The sequence below is a fragment of the Cibotium barometz genome, chromosome 55 (genome assembly GCF_041138505.1).
Source record: "Cibotium barometz isolate CiBa-2024 chromosome 55, ASM4113850v1, whole genome shotgun sequence".
NCBI classification, from domain to species: domain Eukaryota; kingdom Viridiplantae; phylum Streptophyta; class Polypodiopsida; order Cyatheales; family Cibotiaceae; genus Cibotium; species Cibotium barometz.
This window is the reverse complement of record NC_141100.1, coordinates 20,267,462-20,278,845: the sequence shown is the minus strand read 5'-3', so window position 1 is coordinate 20,278,845 and position 11,384 is coordinate 20,267,462. Positions and strand designations below refer to the sequence as shown.

General features: G+C 40.7%; 1 protein-coding gene across 4 annotated transcripts; it reads left to right on the top strand.

The window, feature by feature from the left end:
* Window positions 1-6,798: 6,798 nt before the first annotated feature.
* On the top strand, window positions 6,799-10,910 carry LOC147607490 (uncharacterized). Of its 4 annotated transcripts, none has more exons than XM_086790357.1 (3): window positions 6,799-6,943; window positions 7,353-8,376; window positions 8,459-9,329. In XM_086790357.1, exon 2 carries the CDS (start codon window positions 7,787-7,789, stop codon window positions 8,348-8,350), a length of 564 nt encoding a protein of 187 aa, XP_086646483.1. In that variant the 5' UTR covers window positions 6,799-6,943; window positions 7,353-7,786; the 3' UTR covers window positions 8,351-8,376; window positions 8,459-9,329. The 4 variants fall into 4 exon arrangements, 3 of the variants coding, with proteins under 3 accessions (XP_086646483.1, XP_086646482.1, XP_086646481.1); XR_015264684.1 differs by lacking the exon at window positions 6,799-6,943 and adding an exon at window positions 9,521-10,910 and having other exon boundaries at window positions 6,990-8,376; window positions 8,459-9,199; XM_086790356.1 differs by lacking the exon at window positions 6,799-6,943 and adding an exon at window positions 6,990-7,161.
* Window positions 10,911-11,384: the final 474 nt, after the last annotated feature.

The window sequence follows — 11,384 nt, the reverse complement described above, 5'->3', positions numbered from 1 at the left end:
TGCAGCAGTAGGCAATCACGATCAAATTTTGAAAGGGATTTGGGAAAAATAGTTATGGACGTACCTAGGGGAGGTGTGCATCGCGAAAACGGCTGGAAACCTCTCCATTAAAGGCCTAATTCGCTTATCACTATTGTGCAAAAATTCCCTACTATGCTGCACTCTCTAACCTTTCTCTGCTATACTCTATGTTTACCCCTGCCTTCTATCCCTTAACCCAAGGAGGTTGATAAGCATGCCGAATGGCTGGATAAGATGGGATTAAAATAATTCATAGAGCTACCCTGGGAGGAGCTCCAACATAACTTCAAAGCTGCGAAGCAGATTGAGCAGCTCTAGAATTCCAATGTCATCACACTGCCATCAGGTGAGAAGAAAGGATTTGACCCCTTTATGTTGCTGAAGTGTTCCAATTTCCGACCAAGGAGGAGGCTGAGATCAAGCCAACCAATGATGAAGACTTGATATAAGAGAGTTGGCCCGCTTGAGGGCAAGGCCAAGGAATTCAAAATCATAGGCACAACAAACAAGGACAGAAAAAAGAAAATGCATTTTGTGGTGGAGATGATCAATCTCACCCATAAACCATATTGCATGTCAAGGAAAACCTCTAGGGGCCCTTGGGATGATAAAGGCTCCTGAGGTTGGAGAAAATGGGAAGAGGTTCAGGATCACAATCTGAAGGAGTAGATAGGGAAACTCACCCAGCCAAACACAAAAATAAAAATTAGCCCATATCTGACAGCCCTATTTAAAGCACCAGTAGGAGCCGAAAAGGACAAGGGGGAAGGGCACATCCCATAGATGTACAATTCCGATGGGCCGACAATGGCATGCCTAGGTGAGCAGCAGAAAAAGGACTTACAAGCCAATATATGCCCAAAACCATCCTATCAAATTCATCTTATAGGGGGCATTGTAAAACAAGAGGAGTCGGACGAAGGTGGTTGGAACACGCCATGAAGCATCTGGACTGAAGACTTCAGACTCAGAGGTAATCTAGATACACAAGTTTTCAGAACAACATCAACTGTGGGCTTCGCATTGTTGGCACGCAACATCCACCATGATTGCTAGGTGTTGGCGGGGCCAATCAGCCCGTTTGGCCGCTAGATCGCTGCCCAAACTGACCGTTGTGCAACAAACCGAGCCTTTTTGTTTTGTGACAAACTTGTAACAGTTTCTTGAAGAATGGGTAGTACCCATGTGATTATAAAGGGGCAAAGGGAGATTAGTCAGATGTGTGGATTAGAGGATAAAGACGACTTGTTCTGCCCGACTGAGATTGTAGCGAGAGTGTGTTTTACCTAGATAGTTCAAGAATCATGTGAATCTACTTGGGCCCGAAGGAGAGGAACAATACTGAATAGGAAGATAGGAGAGTTGAGTGAGCAGTTCATGAGCAAAGCTCTTGCTAAGGTAGCTCATAGTTGCATTGGTCATAGTTGCATTAGCATCGCTGCTCTTCTAGAGCTGTCTAGGCGGCACACCGGAATCACGTAAGTGCCAGGTCTTGATCGGACACGACAATGTGGGTGTGTGTGTATGTTTTGTACACACACACACACACACACACACACATAAAGGGATATATTTTTCTCAAGTTAAATTTATCATGAAATCAAAATATATGTACTACACAATGTGCAAATTATAGCATTATTTTAAAAAACTATAGTAACCAAAAAAATGTGGAAGCTTTGTACATCATAAGAACTTAAATAGTGTGCATACATATATAATCCCTATGAGGTTTATAGCATTAAGGTTTTTAATAAATGTAAAGGTTTTTTAAGTCAAGAATTGATCAATAAAAGGTTTTTTTTCTATATACATATAACTTTTTTAATGCAAACATGTGATGCATGCCTAACTACAAATTGTGCCTTCTTATCCAGCTTGAAAGAGAAAACTATGCCTTTCTTATCAAGCTTAAAATGAAAAAACTTTGATCATGGATAATGCCAGTAAATAGGGAGATCAAGATGTAGACCTTAAAATTTTTAGTGATCTAATTAAAAAATTATCTTGTGTCATCTATATCATGAAGCGTTGCCCATTTTTTAGCATGACAATCACACCCTTGAGGAGTTTCTTCAAATCCAGGTATCTCTTTTTCTTGTTGATGTCTCACCTTATAGAATACACGTCATTTTCTATTTCACTTATGGATGTGCCTTATCATATGATTTGTTTGCTATACTACTATGAATCTTCTAGTAGGCCATACATGACATCTAGCACATACCTTCTTAGCCTACACATGGCATCTTGTATAGAGAAAATTCATCAAACCTAATTTTACATAGTACGTAAATGTTACTTTTGCAATCATGAATCATGGCCTATTCAATGTCACGATGTCTATGTCCATGGTTTTATTAACCATTGAACATTTTTAGGTAAAACACAGATTTTAATGTAGTTTGAATTAGCTTCTTGCAATGATAAAAGTATGTGAAAAAATGATTGATGCTTCAACTTTAGGTCCATAAAAGAGAGAAAAAATTTCTCGCTTTTGTGAACTTAGTCCAAAATAGACATCATTTACTTGTTTTCTCATGGCAATCATCATTGTTTAAGAAACCTTTTCAAACCTTCACCTTTAGTGCTATGGAAAAAGAGCTATAAAGTCCTTTAAGGGCATAAAAGAGAGAGTAATTTCTAGCTTTTATGAAATCAATCTAAGAAAGATATCATTTGTTTGTTTATTCATGGCAATCATCATTTGTTTGTTTATTCATGGCAATCATCATTGTTTAAGCAACCTTATTAAACCTTCATCTTTAGTGCTATGAAAGAGGAGCTATAAAGTTTGTATGCACAATGCACACCTCTATTATTTATGAAAGGCAATTACTGTGTTTTCTATATTATCTAATGCCTACTTTTCTATTTATACATATAAGTAAACAATAAGTCAATTCAGTAAGAACATCATTGATGTGCCTCACTGATGATGATAATGATTTAAATGGCAGCAGAGAGGTTGTACAAGCCATGTGAAAGGTCTTTATATGTAACAATCATATTATACATCCATGTGCTTTATTGGAAGCGAAATGGAGAAAGGAAAAGTGTAGGGTATATGAGCAAGAAGGCATAAGAGTGCGAGTACTCTTGGTAGTGGTGGAATATATATATGTGGATTCTTGGTGGGCCTTCAAAGGGAACTTCTTGAAGCTAAGCAAGGAGAAAATCTAACATGGATAATTGTTGAGATCTTGATGGCATGTGGATCCATAGTAAAATAAGGTGGTTAATGTCAAGCTTCGGTTTCATTTAAAGAAAAGTATGATATCACATGCATGCACATGACATACCATTTTTAAAGGAGGTCCATTTACAATGTTAACATTTATAGAAGGTGTCCTATTTATTAGCTACTACTGTATTTAACTTACTATAGTAGGTGTGTGAAATATTCATACGAACATACATGAAAAGATGTGCATATTCTTGAAAACAATGTATACAAAGATATTTTTTACTATTCGTTGAATGTAAGTGATATGGAGGTTTTTTGAAAGAGTGAGCCACCCCCTCTCTCCCCTCCCCCCCCCCAAAAAAAAAACTAAAGATGTCACATGAAGCTAAGAAGAGAAAAGAAACATCTTTTTGAGAAAGTTGGTAATATGCTACCATATATATTTACTAATATTTAGAAGGGCCTTTATAGGACGACCATAAATGTCTTTTTATCTGGAAACAACTATTTCTACCTACACAAAAATCACATTGAAAGTGATATTATGAGGATATCAAAACCTTCTTATAACCTCGAATCATCTATTTCATAATTGTTATTGTCTCCCTTTCCTTATTGTTTTCACATATGAAACAAGATCACACATACACTTACATTACGACTTGGCTTCTACAAGAAACACTAAGTAACTTTTTAATCTATTAAGTATAAAGAGTGACCATATAGTAACTTTGGCTCACATCTATCATCTATAGACTCATGTCTATAGGCTCACACATTTCTTTTGTATGATCTAGGCTCACACATTTTTCTGTATAACCTAGGCTCACATATATATTTCTATGAAATAGGACTATGATGGGTTTGATGAGAAAATATTAGTGGGTAATTATTATACTTAGCATCCCAACAATTACAAGATTTTTCTTTATTATACTTAACACATCAATAATTAGTGGGTAATTATTATACTTACACCCCAATAATTATAAAGGACAAGAATTTTTTTGTGTAATTCGTATGACAAGGTAGGTGTGTCAATTATAGTTTCACTCTTAGTCCAATTGGTTTATGATGTAAAATGGGTGCTTTCCCTTTTCCTTCTAAGAACTAGACATATGGTAGGCCCATCATGCTTGAGTCCACTCCCTCATCTTGATGGTCAAGTGGAGATATTGGTTTAGTTGAGTAAAAGAATATACATATTTCCTACTCCTCCTCTTAAGATGTTACCATTTGAAATCCTTTGAAATTATTGATTTTGAATTGAAGATGTTTAATTAAAGAGTACAAAAGAAATACTTATGGATAATATCAAATAATTAAGGAGAATTTAAAAAATTAGAGGAAACCATGAAAACTAGAGGGAAATTAGATAGATTTTGAAATAAAAGCAAGGTCTCCATTTGTTATTAGGAGGCATGTCCCCCCTCCTTTCCTTCCCTCATGAGTCATAACCATGAAAACTAGATAAAAAATGGAGATATTAAAAAGACAAAGAGGATACATGCCCCAAAAAGAGAATCCATGTGAGAAAGAGAAAAAAAGAGGTAGTTGTGATGTCTATGGCTAGATCAAAGGCTGGGCATATATAGCCTACAATTTACTATTTTTGTAAATGCTTCTTTAAGATGATTTATCCTATTAACTATTTTTAGCACATGGTTGGCTACTTAGGTGGTATGTTCATTTTGGTGGTAATTAGAGTTGATAATTAAAGGTAATTTTCCTTATTGCTCAGAGCATTCCTCTATCAACAACCTTCAATCAACACAAGCACGCTATGCCCCCTATTCCCATCCTATCTCCTCGTAGGGTCTTGTGTGTGCTTCTCCTCCTTGCATGGATTAATATTTGAGCTCTCTCTCTCTCTCTCTCTCTCTCTCTCTCTCTCTCTCTCTCACACACACACACACACACACACACACACACACACACACTAGAAATGCGGGCCCAATCCACAAACACTCTCTCTCTCTCTCTCTCTCTCTCTCTCTCTCTCTCTCTCTCTCTCTCTCTCTCTCTCTCTCCCTACCTTTCTGCCACCCACAAGTGGGGCAGATTGGCTAGTGCGAGGGCCCTTATAATGGCCATGATCCACCCAAATTCAAGTCCCACCATTGGTCATATATGCCCTTATAATGGCCACGATCCACCCAAATTCAAGTCCCACCATTGGTTGTATATGCCCTTGTGTTGCATTCTACCGATGTTAATACCTCTCTCTCTCTCTCTCTCTCTCTCTCTCTCTCTCTCTCTAGTTGTCATGGCATTAAAACAATCTTCTTTGGAGCTGTTTCTATCTAGGCCATTGGTGGCATAGTAATTGTTTGCCTGAGTGCACCACGAAATAATGAAAAGGGCACTTCAAATGCAGTCACAAATACTAGTTTCAAGGAATGCCCATTTTTTTCTTGTGTGAATAACTCCTTCTTCTTCTTCTTCTTCTTCTTCTTCTTCTTCTTCTCTCTCTCTCTCTCTCTCTCTCTCTCTACACACACACATACACACACACCCACCCACCTACCCTACTTGCTCTGCCATCTGATTCTGATGTTTCTCTCATGGTGTGAATCTCCTTGTACTAAAAGACATCTCTCTCTTTACCCAAAATTATTGCATACTCTGAACTCTGCAATATTGAGCACAATGCGCATAGCCTGAAATGTGCAAAAAAGAGTTCCTCCAAATGGTGAAAAAACTTTATCGCTAAATATTGGAGGTATATTTGACAAATTTATAACAATTTAAGGATATTTATAACTAAAACGACCCAAAATCCCAAAATTTTCAAACCTTCAAACTTTGTAATTTGTAAGTAATTTTTAAATATTATTTGTGCAAAAATACAATGTATCTAGGCTTTTTTCACACACCTACTAGGCTACTAGGCTTCAACTTCCAACTGAAGTTAGTGTGCCTTGGGAAGTCACTGTTAAGCATAGTTGCAACCATTTTTGCCGTAAAATACTTGTAATTTTTTAAAATGCCCATAAAAAAATTACACAAAAATATAAAAAAACTTAGTATATTTTACCAAACGTATCTAGATTACACTTCAAAGTGGCAGAAATAACACCCCCTTTTTTTTATAATTTACCTTATTTTTTGATAGTCACTCAAAATAAGTAGCTGTATTTTATGGTCGAAAAGCTCAAAAACAAGGAGTACATCCTGGAGAAAAGAGAGAGAAAGAGAAGCGGCTTTGCCTAGAGAGAGAATATGATACCAATAAATTTTTCTACTTAAAACTTCCATAGCCACTTATTGTGCCTCTAAAAACTCCCCCTGGAGAACACCCTAGGCTAGAGAGAGAATATGATACCAATAAATTTTTCTACTAAAAACTTCCCTAACCACTTATTGTGCCTCTAAAAACTCCCCCTCCAAAAACCTCAAGTGAACCTTTACATGGCAGGCTAAAAAACTAGTCAAAAAGCAAGCTTGGTAGTAAAAAGAGAAGTGAGGGAATCGAAGAAGAAGGCCTGACATAAGAAGCAGGGTGAGGCTGCAGGAGCCAAGAGGTGTGTGTGTGTGGGTGTGCGTGTAGGAGCCAGGAGGTCTTGTGTGTGAGTGTGAGGGTGAAGTGGGAGAGATTTCATTATGTGCATTGTACATAGTGGCAAAAGTGAATCACCAAACTGCGAGGCTCATGATGATTCGCGCCGCTACCTAATGTAGACAGTAGGCACATCGCTTAAGAAACGACAAACGCACGTTCGCCCACTACTAGCTGTAGGCTGCCAGCCCTCCTCCCCTCCTCTCTCTCTCTCTTACACGCACTGTGTCAAAACACACACACACACACACACACACACACACACCCTCCCTCTCTCTCTCACACACACATATGCACCGTTTCATGAATAGGTCCTAGTGGTAAAGAGAGGATGATTAACACTGTTGCAGCATGCGGAAAGCTCTTTCCTCTCTAACCTAGAGAATGGGGCTTGGTGGGTTCTGCACCCTTGTGTTGCTAAGGGATGCATGACTCTCTCTCTCTCTCGCACACACAGACTTTTCCCAACATCATTAAATGAGCAAACACACCCCATCTTCTGAGTCCTTCTTATGCATGTAGCCTTCCTTTCACTGTAATTGCATCACAGCTTGAGAGATTTCTGTGTACATGCTTTGTTTGCAGGAGAGTAGTGCCGATTCGAGGTCTGGAATGAAGAATTGGGTGATTTGGGCTCTCTGATTCTGGCAATTACATTAGCGGTGCGGCCATGGTTTATTAGGTTGTTAGATTTATGGGTAAAGTATGATTAATGGGTTGGAACTTGGCCAGGACATGTTCATTGTTTACTGTCAATTGGGCTGTTACCTGCCTGGCGCATTAATGCTTTGAATATCGTTATTGGGTTGCGAGATGCCCTCCACAATATTGTAATTGGGTTGGTAGATCTCTGATGGCTGCAAAGTAAAGAACATTGAGTATGCCATTGTAAACCAGCTTACATAGATCACTTGGTTTAGGTGAAGGGTAAGCACAGAGATTGAATTGTGCCAAATTTGGTATAGCTATCCCTTCCTCCCCTCCCTCTGGGTGCTCTCTTGTCCCCCCTTCCTCATCTGATGGAGGGGTATCTTGATGAAGATGTTCACATTATGAGATCTGAGGCAATCACAATATCAGCAGCAGTGGCAGAAAAGAGCCGTACAACAATAGAGGTTTATAAAGGAGGTACCCAAACAGCAGCAGCAGCAGCAGCAGCAGCAAACGTAACAGAGGTTGAGCAGGTGAAATGTGAATGCTGTGGCCTCGCTGAGGAATGCACGCCTGCCTATATTGCCCATGTGCGAGGACTATATTGTGGGCGATGGGTATGTGGGCTTTGCGCAGAGGCAGTGAAGGAGGAGCATGGTAAAGGAAGCGGCAGTAGCGACAGGGTGAATGAGGGCATGGAGGATGCCCTGGAAGCACACATGAAGATCTGCATGCAGTTCAACAAGCCAGAGAAGAAGGGGAGCCCAGTAGCTGACCTTGCAGCAGCCATGAGAAGATTGCTGAGGAGGAGCATGGATGGAAGCTCCCCACGCTCAGCACCTAGCAGTCCCCGCCGCGGCGGCTCCATCAGCCGGGCCAACAGCTGCCTCGGTACATTCTCTCGAGGTCGAGGATATGAAGATCCTCTCTGAGTAGAGTTGCTTGTCACCATGGAAAGGTATTGCCATCACTCTCTTCATGTTTATATTGTTGATGAGGCTGACTGATGGCCCTCTCAATCATGGAGTATGCTGTGGCAGGAAAAGAGGCATTCAGCGAATTGGAGATCAAGGCACATATGTGTCCAAATCTGGGTGGGCAATTTTGCTTGATGAGATTAATACTAGATTTTGGCAATCTGAATCACCATCCATCAATGAGCCAGTGAACATGTCTCCAATTTCCCTTGATAGTCCCCATCACAATGCGTCAGGTTCTATCCCATTTCTTGCCCAGTAAGAAACCACTCGTCTTTGTCTTTGGATTTGCACTTCATCCTTTGTGTCGACCTTCTTTGTAACCACTACGCTCTGTTGATATTTTGCATGCCCCAAGTCTGCTTTCCAGTGGATTTTATTGTGTTTCCAATGTAAGAGACCCCTCCTTTTGTAAAAATTCAACATGCTTGGAGGATCTTGCTTCCAATTTTCTATATGAGGCCTTCAACATTTTAAAACTTCTGGCTGAGAAAGACCATTTTTTGTCAACCTAAAAAGGCTTGAAGACACAAGGAATGGGCGCAGAGATGCCCGTTCCTGCCTGTGTAATCCAGCGCAGCCAGGAGCATGCCGGCAGGCATGAGTGGATGTGATTTCTCCCAGGAGGCAGCTAAGTCAGCAATACTCAGAATGTGATTGTCCCCTTCCAGTGGAGGCAGCAGCTGCATTCAACAGATCTTTCGGATTGAGAATGTATGACAGGTATCCCACATGGTGTTGGATCTGGAGGCAGGGAAGCTGGCAACCATGACGGTTATACTACTGGAGTGAACTTCTGTTCTGGTATGGTTGCACATGTTCTCTAGTATAGTTGTGATCCTCCAAGAGATCTAGGGTGGTCTCATAGTGATATTTCTATGTTTGTGATGCTATGGTCAAGAGTAGTCTTTGTTCTTAACATGTGCTTTCTTGCTCACATTGCTATGTTCAAGTGGGTTGGTGAGGTTGTACCGTGCATCCTTTCATGTTTGGATTATAGTCTTCCACTAGTCCTTATGTGAGCTATGTGGTAATGTGGCTTTTCAAATTTGTCCTCTGAATGCTTATGATTCCAAAAGGAATTGTTTTTTGTGCTACCCAACACATCTCCATGTGTGCGCGCAGGTCAAAGTTAGGGTACTTCATAGGCTGATCCTTCAGAGGGTATGGCAGCTCCCGGGGTCTTTAGCAGGTGCGATGCAGCTACTCTGCCCAAAGGTGGAGGAAGAGTTGACCCTTCTAAACCATGGGAATGGCAGGGTAGATACCTCCCAGTTTGGGTACAGTGGATTTTCTAAAGGAAAAGGCTTCACCCAAATCCAGGTGGTCATTGGGGTTTCTAAGGGCCTGTTTGAAACCCAAGGTATCCGGTGAGTATCCATGATTGAACCTTGGTTCACATGGATTGCATTTACTACACCTTTTGAGGTGGCGCAGAAGCCATTGGAGGGTGTAGACAAACAAGAAACTGCCACCTACATAAAAAGCTATGTGAAAATTGGTTTTCAAATCTGGGCAGAGGGGAAGACGGTTGCCCGCTTGGAGTCCGAAGTCTGGCTGGTTGGTATTCATCTGCCAACCATGCTTCCCGTGTGAACAGGCCGCCCTAAAGGGAAAGGCTCCACCCAAATCCAGGAGGTTATGCTTGCATGACTTTCCAAGGGAAGGGGAATGGCCGGGATAGACTTAGAGTGACTTGACCAAGTCCTGCATGCTCGGCACCCTGAAGGTCCATGTACATGGGCTCCCCCTTTTTTTAATCTTAGTGGCATTCTGATGTGTCAAGGAAAAGGTTGCCGCAGCGTGTGAAGCCGGACTCCACACCAGTGTTCGGGAAACATTTTTGAGTGAACATGACATGAAACCTTCTCACCATTTTTGAGTGAACATGACATGAAACCTTCTCACCATGGGTTGGAGAGGAAAAGGCAATTTTGAACAAGCATTTCCTTCATAGTTTTGTGTGGTTACTACTGTTTTTTGAAAAATTGGACGAGACATTTTGCCTCCTTTGAAGATGAGGCGGGTTTTCCAAAAGTTGAGCAGGCTCCAGGATGAAGCGAACCCGTCTTTTCTGAACCCTGCTCCACACCAAGTCACGTGACGTTGGCCACTCCCTTCCTACTGTGAAGTTGAAGAACTCTTTTTTTGGCTGCTGTTGGGTGAGTTACTTCATTTCCAGGTAGAGGTAATTATGTCTGGGGCCGATGTGGTTCTACTGTGGTTGGGAGTAAAAGAGCTGACTACAAGTTTGCAGACAAAAGATTTAGCGCAGCTGGTCTACATCAGAGGAGATCTCAGCAGGTGCAGTTTTAGGTATCCAAGTGAAGGGGCTCATGTTGGAGTGCAGGTGGTCAAGTTTTTGCACTACCCTCTCATAGATCCAGACACTGACAAAAATGCTTACTAGGCTAGCCCCACAACTCTTTCATATGCTATTGAGAATGTTCATGAAGGCCTTTTTGAAACTATCAAAGTTGAAGCAAATAACTCTTTTAAGTTGAATTGCTCAAAATGGACACAAAAGTATGGTTGTGCAAGATGCAAAATGTAGCTTGTTGATAGTTCTTTTTTTTTTCTTTCTTTCTTACTTTCTGACTAGCCTTAGTTGATAGTTCTTTTTTTTCTTTCTTTCTTTCTTACTTTCTGACTAGCCTTAGGCCCAAGATCCTCCCGTAGTTTCCATTTTTTAATCGCTCGTGGGTGCTTTTTATCTGCCCATAGGGGATGCCCACCGAGGAAGCACCTTGGGGGGTTTTGAACCTAGGACCTGTAGGCAAACACCTTTGGGGGGGTGGGGAGGAGAGGTTCGTTTCTTTAATCACACACCTCAGCTGCTTAAAAATAAATAAATAAATAAATAAAATCTATCACTATACAACTATTCTTTAATGCTTCCATGATGGCTTGGAAGAGGCCTATGCATTGGATGTTACATAGTGAAAGCCATTCTTTTTGTGTATGTATTTGAATTTTTCTAGGATGATCA